This window comes from Liolophura sinensis, chromosome 11, assembly GCF_032854445.1.
Source record: "Liolophura sinensis isolate JHLJ2023 chromosome 11, CUHK_Ljap_v2, whole genome shotgun sequence".
Lineage (NCBI taxonomy): Eukaryota > Metazoa > Mollusca > Polyplacophora > Chitonida > Chitonidae > Liolophura > Liolophura sinensis.
The window spans coordinates 526,924-548,969 of record NC_088305.1 but is presented as its reverse complement, the minus strand read 5'-3'; the positions used below and the strand labels follow the sequence as shown (position 1 = coordinate 548,969).

Below are 22,046 nucleotides of genomic sequence, written 5' to 3'. Positions count from 1 at the left end.
CATGATACTAGCACCAGGTAAGGCTTTAGGTGTCATGCTTATTTATGAAGCGTATATAAGCTACTCGAAACCAGTCTGATTTTTCTACTTTTCCACGCCATACTCTAGTTTGCCATTGTTTCATCTGCTATTTGTCAAGACGAAAGGCTGCAAAATCAATCTAAAGTCAACTGAATTAATACGAGACATCAACATACATAAAGTTAAATATCCAAATTAGTTGAGCTGAATTAATGTTAGCCCCAGGGTAGAATACATTTAGATTACAGGCTAACACTTTCCCGCGATATACTTTCACACACAATTTTGGAAGATTTGAGTGTCGGTTGGAGAGGGAAAAGTGAGGTTGCGTTTGCGCTATTATAAGAATCCCAAAATTGATTTTTAATGAAGATAATTTGTATGAAAAGTATCTGGCAGATCCTCGCCTAGGTTTCAATGGCATGGTCGCATTTATTGTAAAACAACGCATTTATCTCGTTTACAGGTACAACTGTCTCTCGTAAGTATTAAACACGTTTTGATTTTCAATTGTAGAGGTCAGAAAAGAAATAAACACAGATGCAGATGACTGTATGAATTCGATAACATGCCCATTTCAACACTGTTTCTTAACGTGCGTGTATTTATCGCATGGTTTCACTGTAAATTTAATTTACAAATCAATCTATCAATACTAGTATATCAATTCTGCTTGGTAAATTAACTGCCCTCCTTACTATATATCGTCGTTCATTAAGACGTAATGGTTTCGTCCTAAAAATCACACACGTGATGGATAACATCTGTCAACATCCACAAGATGGTCATGTGTTGTACACGGGCTCTGCCCAGTTTCCTACCTCCGTAACGCAGGCCGTGAAATATTCTTCAGCATGGCATAAAACATCAATCAAAGAAAAGCAAATATAAATAAGTAAAACACGCTCTCCGGTATTTGCTGTAATTAGTGTAGTTTAACATCTTTTGATATATCACTGTTCTTTTATCACAGCGATGCCTTCCACCACGATTGGTAAGTGGTTCTGATTTTTTTAAATTTTTGTTCTAACAAAACTCTCATCCAGGAACGGTCTACGAGTAATTTTAAGATGTATATGGGTAATTTTAACATGCATATGGGTAATTTTAAGAAGAAAGCTGATGGATAGATGGATCCTTGTAAATTACTAAACTATTGGAAGATCGGCTTTACATGACGTAATTTCATATCCAATCCCTTTAATACATGTGGTACTTTTTTAAGGAGATCTTCAGTTCTTTTTGAGTATGCTACTCTCAGTGTATACCTACTCCGTTGACAATTAACTATTCGAACTATTAAGCCGGGAAGCGTCTCCGTGGCCGAGGTGGTTAGTCTGCCAGCGCGGTGGAATGACCCAGGAGCCTCTCACCAATGCGGTCGCTGTGGGTTCAAGTCCAGCTTATGCAGACTTCCTCACCAGCCGTACTTGAGAAGGCCTGTCAACAACTTGCGAATGACAGTGTGTTTCCCTCGGGGCGGTTTCCTCCAACCATAATGCCCCATTAGTCCATCAGTCCATACAGGGTCAGTAGGTTTACAGGCTGGTACAGCTGTAGCTTAAGTCTGGACGTTTGTAACTAGCAGAGAGCACTGGCTTACCCGTGCGACCCAAGTTCCTCTACCCATAAAACTGACGGCAGAAAAGTGTTGTTGAGTACGGTGTTAAAATAAATAAACAAATAGACTCTGAAACTCTGAAACTAAACCCTTGTTCAGGCTCTTGTGTGGACAAGCTGGGCATGGAATCCGGAGAGATTTTGGACGATGGTATCGTTGCTTCTGGATCTGCCCCGGCGAGCGGGCTAGGTCGTCTCAATGGAAAACCTTGGCTGGCGAGCACACCTCCTCAACCTGTACTTGAGGTCAACTTCGGCTCCGAAGTCCTTCTCAAGCAGATCTTAACACAGGGTGGTGGCAACCTTGGTGGTTTCGTTTCGGCTTTTACACTGGAATATCGCAAGGAAGGTTCTGACTGGATCAGCGTGCTGGACGACAGCGGCGATGACAGGGTAAGACTTCGACTTGAGAACTCAAATTACGCGTACTGGTTACATTCTGACAAGGTATGAGAGTGACTAGCTTGTTCTATTACACTCTGACAAGGTATAAGAATGATTGACTTGCTCTGTTACATTCTGACAAGGTATGAGTATGACTGACTTGCTCTGTTACATTCTGACAAGGTATGAGAATGACTGACTTGTTCTGTTACATTCTGACAAGGTATGAGACCGACTTGTTCTGCTACACTCTGACAAGGTATGAGAATGACTGACTTGTTCTGTTACACTCTGACAAGGTATGAGAATGACTGACTTGTACTGTTACACTCTGACAAGGTATGAGAATGACTGACTTGTTCTGTTACTTTCTGACAAGGTATAAGAATGACTGACTTGTTCTGTTGCACTCTGACAAGGTATGAGAATGACTTGTTCTGTTACACTCTGACAAGGTATGATAATGACTGACTTGTTCTGTTACACTCTGACAAGGTATGAGAATGACTGACTTATTCTGTTACACTCTGACAAGATATGAGAATGACTGACTTGTTCTGTTACACTCTGACAAGGTATGAGAATTACTGACTTTTTCTGTTACACTCTGACAAGGTATTGGAACAACTTGTTCATTCTGTTACATCTTTATAAAGTATCTAAATGATTTGTTCGTTCTGTTACACTCTGACAAGGTATTAAAACGACATATTCGTTCTGTTACATTTTGCCAAGGTATAAAAACGACATGTTCACAATATTTAAGCTCACGAAAGCATCGCCAATGTTCAGCACATTCGAAAAGTGATCTCATTTCTTCCCTTTTTCCTCTTCCTTTTCAGATATTTGCCGCCAACTCAGACACCATGTCCATTGTCATCACAAAACTTCCACTACCTCTCACTGTTAGTGGAATTCGTATTAAGCCAGTGGACTATCAACCAACCGACAAAGGACAACCACTGTCCCTACGTACAGACTTTCTGGGTTGCTATATCCGTAAGTTAAGCATAAATAACCGCTTACATGTCTAACAAATCTAAAATTATAAATTCGGCACATATGCAACTTTATCTGACTCTTCAACACCTCTTAAAAAGACATCAGATAACTCTGTAAATTTCTAAAAATTTCTTATCTCTTTAAAAAAAAATTAAATAACACACCTCAACCGTTCTTCGTTTCATCCCAATAGATAAGACATCACCAACAGTACCACCTTCACCAAGCGTGATACCACCACTAGCCACACCAAGCGTTGTACCACCACCAGGTACACAAAGTGTAGTACCACCTCCAGGCACACCAAGGGTGTTACCACCACCAGGCACACCAAGTGTAGTACCAGCACCAGGCACACCAAGTGTAGTACCAGCACCAGGCACACCAAGCCTTGTACCACCACCAGGCACACCAAGTGTAGTACCACCACCAGGCACACCAAGCGTTGTACCACCACCAGGTACACCAAGCGTTGTACCACCACCAGGCACACCAAGTGTTGTACCACCTACAGGCACACCAAGTGTTTTGCCACCACCAGGCACGCCAAGTGTTATGCCACCACCACCAGGCAAACCAAGTGTTGTACCACCACCAGGCACACCAAGCGTTGTACCACCACCAGGCACACCAAGTGTAGTACCACCACCAGCCACACCAAGCGTTATAGCACCACCAGGCACACCAAGTGTTGTACCACCACCAGGTACACCAAGCGTTGTACCACCACCAGGCACACCAAGTGTTGTATCACCACCAGGTACACCAAGTGTTTTGCCACCACCAGGCACACCAAGCGTTGTACCACCACCAGGCACACCAAACGTTGTACCACCACCAGGCACACCAAGTGTAGTACCACCACCAGCCACACCAAGCGTTATAGCACCACCAGGCACACCAAGTGTAGTACCACCACCAGGCACACCAAGTGTAGTACTACCACCAGGCACACCAAGTGTTGTACCACCACCAGGCACACCAAGTGTTGTACCACCACCAGGCACACCAAGTGTTGTATCACCACCAGGCACACCAAGTGTTGTACCACCACCACGCACCCCAAGTGTTGTACCACCACCAGGCACGCCAAGTGTTGTACCACCACCAGGCACGCCAAGTGTTGTACCACCACCAGGCGCACCAAGTGTAGTACCACCACCACGCACCCCAAGTGTTATGCCACCACCAGGCACACCAAGTGTTATATCACCACCAGGCACCCCAAGTGTTGTACCACCACCAGGCACACCAACTGTTGTATCACCACCAGGCACGCCAAGTGTTATGCCACCACCACCAGGCACACCAAGTGTTGTACCACCACCAGGCACACCAAGCGTTGTACCACCACCAGGCACACCAAGTGTAGTACCACCACCAGCCACACCAAGCGTTATAGCACCACCAGGCACACCAAGTGTTGTACCACCACCAGGTACACCAAGCCTTGTACCACCACCAGGCACACCAAGTGTTGTATCACCACCAGGTACACCAAGTGTTTTGCCACCACCAGGCACACCAAGCGTTGTACCACCACCAGGCACACCAAACGTTGTACCACCACCAGGCACACCAAGTGTAGTACCACCACCAGCCACACCAAGCGTTATAGCACCACCAGGCACACCAAGTGTAGTACCACCACCAGGCACACCAAGTGTAGTACTACCACCAGGCACACCAAGTGTTGTACCACCACCAAGAACACCAAGTGTTGTACCACCACCAGGCACGCCAAGTGTTGTATCACCACCAGGCACAACAACTGTTGTACCACCACCACGCACCCCAAGTGTTGTACCACCACCAGGCACACCAAGTGTTGTACCACCACCAGGCACGCCAAGTGTTGTATCACCACCAGGCACACGAAGTGTTGTACCACCACCACGCACCCCAAGTGTTATGCCACCACCAGGCACACCAAGTGTTGTATCACCACCAGGCACCCCAAGTGTTGTACCACCACCAGGCACCCCAAGTGTTGTATCACCACCAGGCACGCCAAGTGTTATGCCACCACCAGGCACACCAAGTGTTGTATCACCACCAGGCACCCCAAGTGTTGTACCACCACCAGGCACGCCAAGCATTGTACCACCACCAGGCACCCCAAGTGTTGTACCACCATCAGGCACGCCAAGTGTTGTACCACCACCAGGCACGCCAAGTGTTGTACCACCACCAGGCACACCAAGCATTGTACCACCACCAGGCACCCCAAGTATTGTACCACCATCAGGCACGCCAAGTGTTGTACCACCACCAGGCACGCCAAGTATTGTACCACCACCAGGCACACCAATCGTGGTACCACCACCAGGCACACCAAGTGTTGTACCACCACCAGGCACGCCAAGCGTTCTTCCACCACCAGGCACACAAAGTGTTGTACCACCAACAGGCACGCCAAGCGTTGTACCACTACCGGGCACCCCAAGTGTTGTACCACCACCAGGCACGCCAAGCGTTGTACCACCACCAGGCACCCCAAGTGTTTTACCACCACCAGGCACGCCAAGTCTTGTACCACCACCAGGCACGCAAAGTCTTGTACCACCACCAGGCACACCAAGTGTTGTACCACCACCAGGCACACCAAGTGTTGTATCACCACCAGGAACGCCAAGTGTTCTGCCACCACCAGGCACACCAAGTGTTGTACCACCACCAGGCACGCCAAATGTTGTATCACCAACAAGCACACCAAGCGTTGTACCACCATCAGGTACACCAAGCGTTGTACCACCACCAGGCACACCAAGTGTTGTACCACCACCAGGCACGCCAAGTGTTGTACCACCACCAGGCACACCAAGTGTTGTACCACCACCAGGCACACCAAGTGTTGTACCACCACCAGGTACACCAAGCCTTGTACCACCACCAGGCACACCAAGTGTAGTACCACCACCAGGAACACCAAGTGTAGTACCACCACCAGCGACACCAAGTGTAATACCACCACCAGGCACACCAAGCGTTGTACCACCACCAGGCACACCAAGTGTTGTACCACCTCCAGGCACACCAAGTGTTGTATCACCACCAGGCACGCCAAGTGTTATGCCACCACCAGGCACACCAAGTGTAGTACCACCACCAGGCACACCAAGGGTTATACCAACACCAGGCACACCAAGTGTTGTGTCACCACCAGGTACACCAAGTGTTGTACCACCTCCAGGCACACCAAGAGTTGTACCACCACCAGGCACACCAAGTGTTGTACCACCACCAGGTACACCAAGCCTTGTACCACCACCAGGCACACCAAGTGTAGTACCACCACCAGGCACACCAAGTGTAGTACCACCACCAGCGACACCAAGTGTAATACCACCACCAGGCACACCAAGCGTTGTACCACCACCAGGCACACCAAGTGTTGTACCACCTCCAGGCACACCAAGTGTTGTATCACCACCAGGCACGCCAAGTGTTATGCCACCACCAGGCACACCAAGTGTAGTACCACCACCAGGCACACCAAGTGTTGTACCACCGCCAGGCACACCAAATGTTGTACCACCACCAGGCACGCCGAGTGTTGTTTCACCACCAGGCACGCCAAGTGTTATGCCACCACCAGGCACACCAAGTGTTGTACCACCACCAGGCACCCCAAGTGTTGTACCACCACCAGGCACACCAAGTGTTGTACCACCACCAGACACGCCGAGTGTTGTATCACCACCAAGCACACCAAGCGTTGTACCACCACCAGGTTCACCAAGCGTTGTACCACCACCAGGCACACCAAGTGTTGTAACACCACCAGGCACGCCAAGTGTTGTACCACCACCAGGAACACCAAGTGTTGTACCACCACCAGGCACGCCAAGTGTTATGCCACCACCAGGCACACCAAGTGTAGCACCACCACCAGGTACACCAAGTGTAGCACCACCATCAGGCACACCAAGCGTTGTACCACCACCAGGCACACCAAGTGTTGTGTTACCACCAGGGACACCAAGTGTAGTACCACCACCAGTGACACCAAGTGTAGTACCACCACCAGGCACACCAAGCGTTGTACCACCACCAGGCACACCAAGTGTTGTACCACCTCCAGGCACACCAAGTGTTGTATCACCACCAGGCACACCAAGTGTTGTACCACCACCAGGCACGCCGAGTGTTATGCCACCAGCAGGCACACCAAGTGTGGTACCACCACCAGGCACGCCAAATGTTGTATCACCACCAAGCACACCAAGCGTTGTACCACCACCAGGTACACCAAGCATTGTACCACCACCAGGCACACCAAGTGTTATACCACCACCAGGCACGCCAAGTGTTATACCACCACCAGGCACACCAAGTGTTGTACCACCACCAGGAACGCCAAGTGTTAAGCCACCACCTGGCACCCCAAGTGTTGTACCACCACCAAGCACACCAAGTGTTGTGCCACCACCAGGCACACCAAGCGTAGTACCACCAATAGGCACACCAAGTGTACTACCACCACCAGGCACACCAAGTATTGTATCACCACCAGGCACACCAAGCATTGTACCACCACCAAGCACACCAAGTGTTGTACCACCACCAGGCACACCAAGTGTTATACCACCACCAGGCACACCAAGTGTAGTACCACCACCAGGCACACCATCTGTTGTGTCACCACCAGGCACGCCAAGTGTTATGCCACCACGAGGCACACCAAGTGTTGTACCACCTCCAGGCACACCAAGTGTTGTATCACCACCAGGCACGCCAAGTGTTGTGCCACCACCAGACACACCAAGCGTAGTACCACCAATAGGCACACCAAGTGTACTACCACCACCAGGCACACCAAGTATTGTATCACCACCAGGCACACCAAGCATTGTACCACCACCAAGCACACCAAGTGTTGTACCACCACCAGGCACACCAAGTGTTGTACCACCACCAGGTACACCAAGCCTTGTACCACCACCGGGCACACCAAGTGTAGTACCTTCACCAGGCACACCAAGTATAGTACCACCACCAGCGACACCAAGTGTAGTACCACCACCAGGCACACCAAGGGTTGTACCACCACCAGGCACACCAAGTGTTGTACCACCTCCAGGCACACCAAGTTTGGTATCACCACCAGGCACGCCAAGTGTTATGCCACCACCAGGCACACCACGTGTTGTACCACCACCAGGCACGCCAAGTGTTATGCCACCTCCAGGCACACCAAGTTTGGTATCACCACCAGGCACGCCAAGTGTTATGCCACCACCAGGCACACCACGTGTTGTACCACCACCAGGCACGCCAAGTGTTATGCCACCACCAGGCACACCAAGTGTTGTACCACCACCAGGCACCCCAAGTGTTGTCCCACCACCAGGCACACCAAGTGTTGTACCACCACCAGGCACGCCGAGTGTTGTATCACCACCAAGCACACCAAGCGTTGTACCACCACCAGGCACGCCAAGTGTTGTACCAACACCAGGCACGCCAAGTGTTGTACCACCACCAGGCACACCAATCGTGGTACCACCACCAGGCACACCAAGTGTTGTACCACCACCAGGCACGCCAAGCGTTGTACCACCACCAGGCACACAAAGTGTTGTACCACCACCAGGCACGCCAAGCATTGTACCACCACCAGGCACACCAAGTGTTCTACCTCCACCAGGCACACCAAGCGTTGTACCACCACCAGGCACACCAAGTGTTGTACCACCTCCAGGCACACCAAGTGTTGTATCACCACCAGGCACGCCAAGTGTTATGCCACCACCAGGCACACCACGTATTGTACCACCACCAGGCACACCAAGTGTTATGCCACCACTAGGCACACCAAGTGTTGTACCACCACCAGGCACCCCAAGTGTTGTACCACCACCAGGCACACCAAGTGTTGTACCACCACCAGGCACGCCGAGTGTTGTATCACCACCAACCACACCAAGCGTTGTGCCACCACCAGGTACACTAAGCGTTGTACCACCACCAGGCACACCAAGTGTTGTACCACCACAAGGCACGCCAAGTGTTGTACCACCACCACGAACACCAAGTGTTGTATCACCACCAGGCACGCCAAGTGTTATGCCACCTCCAGGCACACCAAGTGTAGTACCACCACCAGGCACACCAAGTGTTGTACCAGCACCAGGCACACCTAGTGTTGTACCACCTCCAGGCACACCAAGTGTTGTACCACCACCAGGTACACCAAGCCTTGTACCACCACCAGGCACACCAACTGTGGTACCACCAATAGGCACACCAAGTGTAGTACCACCATCAGGCACACCAAGTGTAGTACCACCACCAGGCACACCAAGTGTACTACTACCACCAGGCACACCAAGTGTTGTACCACCACCAGGCACACCAAGCATTGTACCACCACCAGGCACACCAGGTCCTGTACCGCCTCCAGGCACACCAAGTGTTGTACCACCACCAGGTACACCAAGCCTTGTACCACCAACACGCACACCAAGTGTAGTGCCACCACCAGGCACACCAAGTGTAGTACCACCACCAGGTACACCAAGTGTAATACCACCACCAGGCACACCAAGTGTTGTACCACCACCAGGCACACCAAGTGTTGTACCACCACCAGGCACGCCAAGTGTTGTATCACCACCAACCACACCAACCGTTGTACCACCACCAGGCACACCAAGTGTTGTACCACCACCAGGCACCCCAAGTGTTGTACCACCACCAGGCACGCCAAGTGTTTTACCACCACCAGGAACACCAAGTGTTGTATCACCACCAGGCACGCCAAGTGTTATGCCACCACCAGGTACACCAAGTGTAGTACCACCACCAGGCACACCAAGGGTTATACCAACACCAGGCACACCAAGTGTTGTGTCACCACCAGGTACACCAAGTGTTGTACCACCTCCAGGCACACCAAGAGTTGTACCACCACCAGGCACACCAAGTGTTGTACCACCACCAGGTACACCAAGCCTTGTACCACCACCAGGCACACCAAGTGTAGTACCACCACCAGGCACACGAAGTGTAGTACCACCACCAGCGACACCAAGTGTAATACCACCACCAGGCACACCAAGCGTTGTACCACCACCAGGCACACCAAGTGTTGTACCACCTCCAGGCACACCAAGTGTTGTATCACCACCAGGCACGCCAAGTGTTATGCCACCACCAGGCACACCAAGTGTAGTACCACCACCAGGCACACCAAGTGTTGTACCACCGCCAGGCACACCAAGTGTTGTACCACCACCAGGCACGCCGAGTGTTGTTTCACCTCCAGGCACGCCAAGTGTTATGCCACCACCAGGCACACCAAGTGTTGTACCACCACCAGGCACCCCAAGTGTTGTACCACCACCAGGCACACCAAGTGTTGTACCACCACCAGACACGCCGAGTGTTGTATCACCACCAAGCACACCAAGCGTTGTACCACCACCAGGTTCACCAAGCGTTGTACCACCACCAGGCACACCAAGTGTTGTACCACCACCAGGCACGCCAAGTGTTGTACCACCACCAGGAACACCAAGTGTTGTACCACCACCAGGCACGCCAAGTGTTATGCCACCACCAGGCACTCCAAGTGTAGCACCACCACCAGGCACACCAAGTGTAGCACCACCACCAGGCACACCAAGCGTTGTACCACCACCAGGCACACCAAGTGTTGTGTCACCACCAGGGACACCAAGTGTAGTACCACCACCAGTGACACCAAGTGTAGTACCACCACCAGGCACACCAAGCGTTGTACCACCACCAGGCACACCAAGTGTTGTACCACCTCCAGACACACCAAGTGTTGTATCACCACCAGGCACGCCAAGTGTTGTACCACCACCAGGCACACCAAGTGTAGTACCACCACCAGGCACACCAAGTGTTGTACCACCACCAGGCACACCAAGTGTTTTACCACCACCAGGCACGCCGAGTGTTGTATCACCACCAGGCTCGCCAACTGTTATGCCACCACCAGGCACACCACGTGTTGTACCACCACCCGGCACGCCAACTGTTATGCCACCACCAGGCACACCAAGTGTTGTACCACCACCAGGCACACCAAGTGTTGTACCACCACCAGGCACACCAAGTGTTGTACCACCACCAGGCACGCCAAGTGTTGTATCACCACCAAGCACACCAAGCGTTTTACCACCACCAGGTTCACCAAGTGTTGTACCACCACCAGGAACACCAAGTGTTGTACCACCACCAGGCACGCCAAGTGTTATGCCACCACCAGGCACACCAAGTGTAGCACCACCACCAGGCACACCAAGCGTTGTACCACCACCAGGCACACCAAGTGTTGTGTCACCACCAGGTACACCAAGTGTTGTACCACCTCCAGGCACACCAAGAGTTGTACCACCACCAGGCACACCAATTGTTGTACCACCACCAGGTACACCAAGCCTTGTACCACCACCAGGCACACCAAGTGTAGTACCACCACCAGGCACACCAAGTGTTGTACCACCACCAGGCACGCCAAGTGTTATGCCACCACCAGGCACACCAAGTGTAGTACCACCACCAGGCACGCCAGGCGTTGTACCACCACCAGGCACCCCAAGTGTTGTACCACCACCAGGCACGCCAAGCGTTGTACCACCAACAGGCACCCCAAGTGTAGTGCCACCACCAGGCACACCAAGCGTTGAACCACCACAAGGCACCCCAAGTGTTGTACCACCTCCAGGCACACCAAGTGTTGTATTACCACCAGGCACGCCAAGTGTTATGCCACCACCAGGCACACCAAGTGTTGTACCCCCACCAGGCACGCCAAGTGTTGTACCACCACCAGGCACACCAAGTGTTGTACCACCTCCAGGCACACCAAGTGTTGTATCACCATCAGGCACGCCAAGTGTTATGCCACCACCAGGCACGCCAAGCGTTGTACCACCACCAGGCACCCCAGGTGTTGTACCACCACCAGGCACGCCAAGTGTTGTACCACCACCAGGCACGCCAAGTGTTGTACCACCACCAAGCACACCAAGTGTTGTACCACCACCAGGCACGCCAAGTGTTGTATCACCACCAGGCACGCCAAGTGTTATGCCACCACCAGGTACACCAAGTGTAGTACCACCACCAGGCACACCAAGCGTTGTACCACCACCAGGCACACCAAGTGTTGTATCACGTCCAGGCACACCAAGTGTTATGCCACCACGAGGCACACCTAGCGTTGTACCATCACCAGGCACCCCAAGTGTTGTACCACCACCAGGCACACCAAGTGTTGTACCACCACAAGGCACGCCAAGTGTTGTATCACCACCAAGCACACCAACCGTTGTACCACCACCAGGTTCACCAAGCGTTGTACCACCTCCAGGCACACCAAGTGTTGTATCACCACCAGGCACCCCAAGTGTTGTACCACCACCAGGCCTGCCAAGTGTTGTACCACCACCAGGAACACCAAGTGCTGTATCACCACCAGGCACGCCAAGTGTTATGCCACCACCAGGTACACCAAGTGTAGTACCACCACCAGGCACACCAAGGGTTATACCAACACCAGGCACACCAAGTGTTGTGTCACCACCAGGTACACCAAGTGTTGTACCACCTCCAGGCACACCAAGAGTTGTACCACCACCAGGCACACCAAGTGTTGTACCACCACCAGGTACACCAAGCCTTGTACCACCACCAGGCACACCAAGTGTAGTACCACCACCAGGCACACCAAGTGTTATACCACCACCAGGCACGCCAAGTGTTATGCCACCACCAGGCACACCGAGTGTAGTACCACCACCAGGCACGCCAGTCGTTGTACCACCACCAGGCACCCCAAGTGTTGTACCACCACCAGGCACGCCAAGCGTTGTACCACCACCAGGCACCCCAAGTGTAGTGCCACCACCAGGCACACCAAGCGTTGAACCACCACAAGGCACCCCAAGTGTTGTACCACCTCCAGGCACACCAAGTATTGTATCACCACCAGGCACGCCAAGTGTTATACCACCACCAGGCACACCAAGTGTTGTACCCCCACCAGGCACGCCAAGCGTTGTACCACCACCAGGCACGCCAAGTGTTGTACCACCACCAAGCACACCAAGTGTTGTACCACCACCTGGCACGCCAAGTGTTGTATCACCACCAGGCACGCCAAGTGTTATGCCACCACCAGGTACCCCAAGTGTGGTACCACCACCAGGCACACCAAGTGTTGTACCACCTCCAGGCACACCAAGTGTTGTATCACCACCAGGCACCCCAAGTGTTGTACCACCACCAGGCACGCCAAGTGTTTTACCACCACCAGAAACACCAAGTGTTGTATCACCACCAGGCACGCCAAGTGTTATGCCACCACCAGGTACACCAAGTGTAGTACCACCACCAGGCACACCAAGGGTTATACCAACACCAGGCACACCAAGTGTTGTATCACCACCAGGCACGCCAAGTGTTATGCCACCACCAGGTACCCCAAGTGTAGTACCACCACCAGGCACACCAAGCGTTGTACCACCACCAGGCACACCAAGTGTTGTACCACCTCCAGGAACACCAAGTGTTGTATCACCACCAGGCACACCAAGTGTTATGCCACCACCAGGCACACCACGTGTTGTATCACCACCAGGCACGCCAAGTGTTATGCCACCACGAGGCACACCTAGCGTTGTACCACCACCAGGCACCCCAAGTGTTGTACCATCACCAGGCACACCAAGTGTTATACCACCACCAGGCACGCCAAGTGTTGTATCACCACCAAGCACACCAAGCGTTGTACCACCACCAGGTTCACCAAGCGTTGTACCACCTCCAGGCACACCAAGTGTTGTATCACCACCAGGCACCCCAAGTGTTGTACCACCACCAGGCACGCCAAGTGTTTTACCACCACCAGGAACACCAAGTGTTGTATCACCACCACGCACGCCAAGTGTTATGCCACCACCAGGTACACCAAGTGTAGTACCACCACCAGGCACACCAAGTGTTATACCAACACCAGGCACACCAAGTGTTGTGTCACCACCAGGTACACCAAGTGTTGTACCACCTCCAGGCACACCAAGCGTTGTACCACCACCAGGCACACCAAGTGTTGTACCACCACCAGGTACACCAAGCCTTGTACCACCACCAGGCACACCAAGTGTAGTACCACCACCAGGCACACCAAGTGTTGTATCACCACCAGGCACGCCAAGTGTTATGCCACCACCAGGCACACCAAGTGTTCTACCACCACCAGGCACGCCAAGCCTTGTACCACCACCAGGGACACCAAGTGTTGTACCACCACCGGGCACGCCAAGCGTTGTATCACCACCAGGCACCCCAAGTGTTGTACCACCACCAGGCACGCCAAGCGTTGTACCACCACCAGGCACCCCAGGTGTTGTACCACCACCAGGCACGCCAAGTGTTGTACCACCACCAGGCACGCCAAGTGTTGTACCACCACCAGGCACACCAAGTTTTGTACCACCACAAGGCACGCCAAGTGTTGTATCACCACCAGGCACGCCAAGTGTTATGCCACCAGCAGGCACACCAAGTGTTGTACCACCACCAGGCACGCCAAATGTTGTATCACCACCAAGCACACCAAGCGTTGTACCACCACCAGGTACACCAAGCATTGTACCACCACCAGGCACACCAAGAGTTGTACCACCACCAGGCACGCCAAGTGTTGTACCACCACCAGGCACACCAAGTGTTGTACCACCACCAGGCACTCCAAGTGTTGTACCACCACCAGGCACGCCAAGTGTTATGCCACCACCAGGCACACCAAGTGTTGTACCACCACCAGGCACGCCAAGTGTTATGCCACCACCAGGCACACCAAGTGTTGTATTACCACCTGGCACCCCAAGTGTTGTACCACCACCAGGCACACCAAGTGTTGTGCCACCACCAGGCACACCAAGTGTAGTACCACCACCAGGCACACCAAGTGTACTACCACCACCAGGCACACCAAGTGTTGTACCACCACCTGGCACACCAAGCATTGTACCACCACCAGGCACACCAAGTGTTGTACCACAACCAGGCACACCAAGTGTTGTACCACCACCAGGTACACCAAGCGTTGTACCACCACCAGGCACACCAAGTGTTGTACCACCACCAGGCACGCCAAGTGTTGTACCACCACCAAGCACACCAAGTGTTGTACCACCACCAGGTACACCAAGCGTTGTACCACCACCAGGCACACCAAGTGTAGTACCACCACCAGGCACACCAAGCGTTGTACCACCACCAGGCACACCAAGTGTTGTGCCACCTCCAGGCACACCAAGTGTTGTACCACCACCAGGTACACCAAGCCTTGTACCACCACCAGGCACACCAAGTGTAGTACCACCACCAGGCACACCAAGCGTGGCACCACCACCAGGCACACCAAGCGTTGTACCACCACCAGGCACACCAAGTGTAGTACCACCACCAGGCACACCAAGTGTAATACCACCACCAGGCACACCAAGAGTAGTACCACCACCAGTCACACCAAGCATTGTATCACCACCAGGCACACCAAGCGTTGTACCAGCACCAGGCACACCAAGTGTTGTACCATCACCACGCACACCAAGCGTGGTACCACCACCATTCACACCAAGTGTTGTACCACCACCAGGCACACCAAGTGTAGTACAACCACCAGGCACACCTAGTGTTGTACCACCACCAGGTTGCGTTGATGAAGTCATGGATAACCCCGATTTGGTTCCAGAATCTGCTATTAGTACATCTGATCGAAATGAAGATGTGTCCAATCTGCGACCCTCAAGCGTTTCGGCTTTCCGTAGCAATGAGGAGAATCTCTTTGTAGCAGTGATTTTGTCGCCAACATTTCCAGTTGAGCTTGAACGTCTGACCTTGACAAATAATGATGAAAATAATGTGGACACTTTTGCCCTTGATGTCAAGACCGACAAAGATGGTGATTTTAGACCCTACAAAGACAACGAGGTAAGTGTTTCCTGAAGTTCAAGAATTGAAAGTTCTTAATTGGTTTACAGAATGACTTAGTCTGTCATTCTACAGAATGACCTAGTCTGTCAGCTCAGAGAATTACGTAGCCTGTCAGCTTACAGAATGATGTAGCCTGTCAGCTTACAGAATGACAGCCTGTCAGCTCACAGAATGACTTAGCCTGTCAGCTTACAGAATGACTTAGTTTGTCAGCTTGCAGAATGACTTAGCCTGTCAGCTTACAGAATGACTTAGTTTGTCAGCTTGCAGAATGACTTAGCCTGTCAGCTTACAAAATGACTTAGCCTGTCAGCTTGCAGAATGACAGCCTGTTAGCTTACAGAATGCCAGCTTATATAATGACTTAGCCTGTCAGCTTACAGAAGCTCAGACCTCGGTGGCTTTGTATACATATACTGCGTTCATTGCTGTGTAGTTCAGAACCCTGTGTCAGTTATGTTGCTTGATTCACCCTGGCTCTTACATCAGATGTTAAATGCTATAAAAGATAACCTTTCACGTTCCTTTTGAAATATCTAGCAAATAAATGAAGTAAGTAATCTTTGACTTGAACCTGAGTCATTTAAATGTTTAATTTCATACCAGTGGTACAATATTCCCTCTGAATGAATTTCTGGCCCCAATTATATGCATGTATAACGTTGGGATATTTTTGTTTCATGTTAGGTATACAGTGGCAGAGAGGAACTGAAATTGGATCCGGATACAAACATAGTGGCATTTCGAATTACCATTATAAGCAGGACAGAGCCGTCTCTACCAGTTGTTTTCCGCATGGAAGTTACAGCCTGTTACAACGCTGAGAGAACCACAACAGGTAGAGCACATTTGTTAACACTTATGTTTTCTTTTTGACAATGAAAACATCAGCATTTCTGTATATTTCTACCTCAGCAAACGAGATATTTTCAGGGACTTTCAGATCAAGGACGTATGTTTTCGAGCAAACTTTCAAGTAGCATCAGTTTATTAAGTACCGGTATAAGCTTATTAAGTACCACTACAAAGTTTCACGTAGCATATAGCTTATTAAGTACCAGTACAAATTTTCATGTAGCATACAGCTTATTAAGTACCAGTACAAAGTTTGAAGTGGACATCGTTGTTAAATACTATACATATAGCTTATTAAGTACCAGTACAAAGTTTCATGTAGCATACAGCTTATTAAGTACCAGTACAAAGTTTGAAGCGGACTTCGTTATTAAATACTATACATATAGCTTATTCATTTGTTATTTTCAAATATAAAAATGCAAGATCTTCTGTAGGTTTACAAAATAAATCAACGCAAAATAAAGTTAAAATCAACTAAATCAACCTTTTGTCGCTGTGAGTCATCTTGTGAAAGCAGACGAAAGAATAATAATAGCAAATAAACCACATTATTAGGTGTCTGTCACCTGTACAATACATAATGTAACATAATTAGGTGTCTGTAACATGTACCATACATAATGCAATATAATAGGTGTCTGTCACCTGTACCATACATTATGTAACCATTGATTTCTCTTCCATCTCTACCATACGTATACCCGTTGATTGTTGAATAAGTTATTTAAATGTGACAAAATTAAGTATAAGATGGAGTATGTATTGTGATATTTTTGTGTGTTACAGCTTCCGTGACGACAACAACAGCCACTCCTGTCCCCATAACTACCGGTAAGATATAACGCACCATCAACAGCCAATCCTCTTTACGTTAGGCCTCTTGTTAATCATTAGCGCCTCTTTTAGTGGCTGAGGAGGTTACGAGAGGTGTAAACAATGGAAGGCAAATTTAACCAGGGGGAGATAAGCCTTGAACAAGATTGTGCCATAAAAAATGAAAATTAAAAGCTTTCTGGCAAGAAAAATTTGTGGAAAAACCATCAGGTTGTGTCTTGCCTTCACACGATAGTTGCAGTTTTCTTTAACAACTAAAACTTTAGAAATCTGCAAAAGTAGCAGTTCGTCCGTTTAGTCCCATGCTAGTTATCACCTAAGGCGAATGCACGAACCTATGAATATATTAAGATTGTATCGACCAGGGTACAGACAGCTATGTCATGTGAACTTCTTTCCTCCATCAGGCCTACCATATATGGGCTAGAGCAAACAGCCTAAAGGCGTATTGGGTCAATTAGTTATTTACACCGGTACTTTAATCAGGCAAAATGATATGCTATTAGCTCGAAAATAAACTGGCCAAATATTAAATCTAACATTGTGACAATTTTCTATGTTCCATCCTGCTAAATACCTATTCAAATCGCCTTTAATAACACTCAAAAAAGAGTTTCTGGTCGGTCGCTAAGTTTTAAAAGGGACAAAACTCTCTCACCATAGCGCCTGTTGCAACTCGACGGCGCAGATTGGACAGGTCTGAAGACGTACGAAACAGGCTGGAAAAAAACATTACCATAAAACCATCCTTCTCCAAGCCAACTCTTCTCCATCTTAAATAACTGCATTTAAGTCTTGTGAAAAACATAAATTAGTTGTAGCAGTAGTTCTAGCTGTACCGGTATACATCCCTATTCAAACACCACAACCCATCGACAGGGAATAAGGAACTTCACATATGTATTTAGCTCTAATTTGTAATTCTGTACTTTTTATGGTGCAGAATTCTGTGTTGACCCAATGGGAATGGCGGACAAGCGTATCACCGACGAACAAATCTCCTTTTCTTCCGCATCGCGTGAAAGTGGTAAAGGTCGTCTAGGAGGAAAACCTTGGATCCCTGAGCTGTCTGGTGACGGGACTTACCCCGGAGAAGGACCTCTTGATCTGCCCTATATTGAAGTGACCTTCCAGAGCCTCATCATAATAACTGGACTAGAAACAATGGGCGGAGGCGCCGATGGGGGCTATGTCAAATCGTTCTATGTCGAATACAAAAAAGACAACCAGTGGTCGTATATTTCTTCAAATGGCGCTGCTAAGGTATCGTCCTAAGTTTGTCTTACGTCTTAATTAATTATGTCATTGCTTGAACGGCAGTTTTCTGTCTTTGTACTGGAATTAGTCGTTTTCTTGTTTGGTAGGTTTTGGTTCTTTTCGTATTACTGAACCAGGTCAGAATTTGGTCAGTTAATCTCTGTGCTGTAGACCATACATTAAAACTAACAAAACAAAATGTGTCTTTTTAGTGCCAAACTGATGCAAAATCTCTCTACAACTCAGCTCACATCAACCATGTCTAACACCAACTCTCAACGTGTCCAGATTAACCGTATGATTCCCCTAACATAAGCCTAACGGTTCCCCAACTCTAACTCCTTGGACGGCCTTGGTGACACTATAACCCGTCTACGACGCTTGCGTGCCTGTTTGCACAGTTTAACCTTCGCTAGTCTTCCAACAATATCGTTTGCATATTTGTACGTTTTGTATTTATTATTTTAATTTGTGTTTTACGCCATATTTAAGAATACTGTACATTTTGTACGTCACATGTGGAAAAGTTCGTCAGTAGCTGGCCAAGGTCGGTGGTTTACGCCAAGGAACTCCACCCATGCATCAAAGTGACCGCCGTCGTATATTAAGTGAAAATGCTTGAATATTAACACAGTAGGTAAACAGTAAACGATACAATCACCCACCATGACTTTAATAATTATACTTTTCATTTTACAGACTACGAACATTCTTTACACTGCAACATTTCATGCAGCCGTTTATTGAAAAACCACACAGCATTTGAGTAGGTTTAGATTAGTATTGTCTAGTAAATTATAGTTAACATAGTATTTATAAATAATGCTAATGCTTTTTTTTACCTAATTCGACTTAATAAGGGCTGTATAAGTTGCTACTATAAACTGAAATTCTTACATTAACAGCGATGATAGAACCCTAACAGAGGGCATAAAACACTTACATGTAACTGACAAGAGGCAGGATTTCACCCAGTTATCTGTGACCATCAGCCAACTAACACAGCGTCGTTAGTGCTTTGGTTTTAGGTTTTACTCTCCATACCTCAGTCTTTTCTGTTCAATTCAGTTTGACATACTTTTTCTTATAACTCCACAGCTTTTCGGAGCGAACGTCAATAGCAAGGAAGTACAAACCACAAAGTTTGCTGAATACTTGGAGTCAGTCAGTGCCATGCGAATCTACCCAAATACCTATGATCAAGTTAATGGGCTCTCCCTTAGTTTGGAAATTCTGGGCTGCGGGCAAGGTGAGTCATCACCCGCGGCTATGTGCCTGATTCATCGTGTTGAGTATATTAACATCTCTAACTGAGATACATACTTGTTAACTACCGTGGTACAGGCTTGGGATTCTGACTTAATTGATTAAGATCTCTTGCGACTGTCAGAGCTGTTCACTGATCAATTCAGCAAGTAGTTCTACTCATTGTCTCTTTTGATTTTCAAAAACTACCCAATTGCAAACCTCTATTAAAGTCCATTATCCCAATTCATTGCTCAGCTGACTTTGGGGCAACCTTAAGTCTACGAGATAATAGGGTTCCAAAAAAATTCCATGGTTTCCATGTGCTCTCAATATAACACTAAAACGAAATAATACCTATTACTTCGAATAAAACAAAGTGTATCTCAAAATTAAATAACAAAAAAAATCTTTAAAAATATGTTATTCCACTACCACCAGGCACACCAAGTGTACTACCACCACCAAGCACATCAAGCATTGTCCCACCACCAGTCACACCAAGTGTTGTACCACCTCCAGGCACACCAAGTGTTGTACCACCACCAGGCACACCAAGCGTTGTACCACCACCAGGCACACCAAGTGTAGTACCTCCACCAGGCACACCAAGCGTTCTACCACCAAAAAGCACACCAAGTGTTATGCCACCACCAGGGACACCAAGTGTAGTACCTCCACCAGGCACACCAAGCGTTGTACCACCACCAGGCACGCCAAGTGTTCTACCACCACCAGGCACGCCAAGTATTGTGCCCCCACCAAGCACACCAAGTGTTGTACCACCACCAGACACACCAAGAGTAGTACCACCACCAGGCACGCCAAGTGTAGTACCACCACCAGGCACGCCAAGTGTTGTGCCCCCACCAGGCACACCAAGTGTTGTACCACCACCAGGCACGCCAAGTGTTGCGCCCCCACCAGGCACACCAAGCGTTGTACCACCACCAGGCACACCAAGTGTTGTGCCACCACAAGGCACGCCAAGTGTTATGCCACCACCAGGGACACCAAGTGTAGTACCACCACCAGGCACACCAAGCGTTGTACCACCACCACGCACACCAAGTGTTGTACCACCACCAGGCACACCAAGCGTTGTACCACCACCAGGCATGCCAAGTGTTGTGCCCCCACCAGGCACACCAAGTGTTGTACCACCACCAAACACACCAAGTGTAGTACCACCACCAGGCACGCCAAGTGTAGTACCACCACCAGGCACGCCAAGTGTTGTACCCCCACCAGGCACACCAAGTGTTGTACCACCACCAGGCACGCCAAGTGTTGTGCCCCCACCAGGCACGCCAAGCGTTGCACCACCACCAGGCACAAGTGTTGTGCCACCACCAAGCACGCCAAGTGTTATGCCACCACCAGGGACACCAAGTGTTGTACCTCCACCAGGCACACCAAGCGTTGTACCACCACCAGGCACACCAAGTGTTGTACCATCACCAGGCACGCCAAGTGTTGTACCACCACCAGGCACGCCAAGTGTTGTGCCCCCACCAGGCACACTTAGCGTTGTACCACCACCAGGCACACCAAGTGTTGTGCCACCACCAGGCACGCCAAGTGTTGTGCCACCACCAGGCACACCAAGCGTTGTACCACCACCAGGCACGCCAAGTGTTGTGCCCCCACCAGGCACACTTAGCGTTGTACCACCACCAGGCACACCAAGTGTTGTGCCACCACCAGGCACGCCAAGTGTTGTGCCACCACCAGGCACACCAAGCGTTGTACCACCACCAAACACACCAAGTGTTGTGCCACCACCAGGCACACCAAGCGTTGTACCACCACCAGGCACGCCAAGTGTAGTACCACCACCAGGC

At 49.8% G+C, this 22,046-nt stretch overlaps 1 protein-coding gene across 1 annotated transcript; it reads left to right on the top strand.

The window, feature by feature from the left end:
* Position 1: 1 nt before the first annotated feature.
* Positions 2–21,581, top strand: LOC135477725 (mucin-2-like; the record flags this gene model as incomplete). Its single annotated transcript, XM_064757920.1, has 17 exons — positions 2–17; positions 1,742–2,034; positions 2,868–3,024; positions 5,195–5,761; positions 7,328–7,948; positions 9,110–9,892; positions 10,919–11,251; positions 12,188–12,592; positions 13,160–13,375; positions 13,835–14,050; positions 14,807–15,103; positions 15,563–16,005; positions 16,696–16,846; positions 17,653–17,697; positions 18,644–18,963; positions 20,056–20,206; positions 20,644–21,581. Coding segments are annotated over exons 1-17 (5,952 nt in total), but the record flags the coding sequence as incomplete, so codon positions are not given.
* Positions 21,582–22,046: the final 465 nt, after the last annotated feature.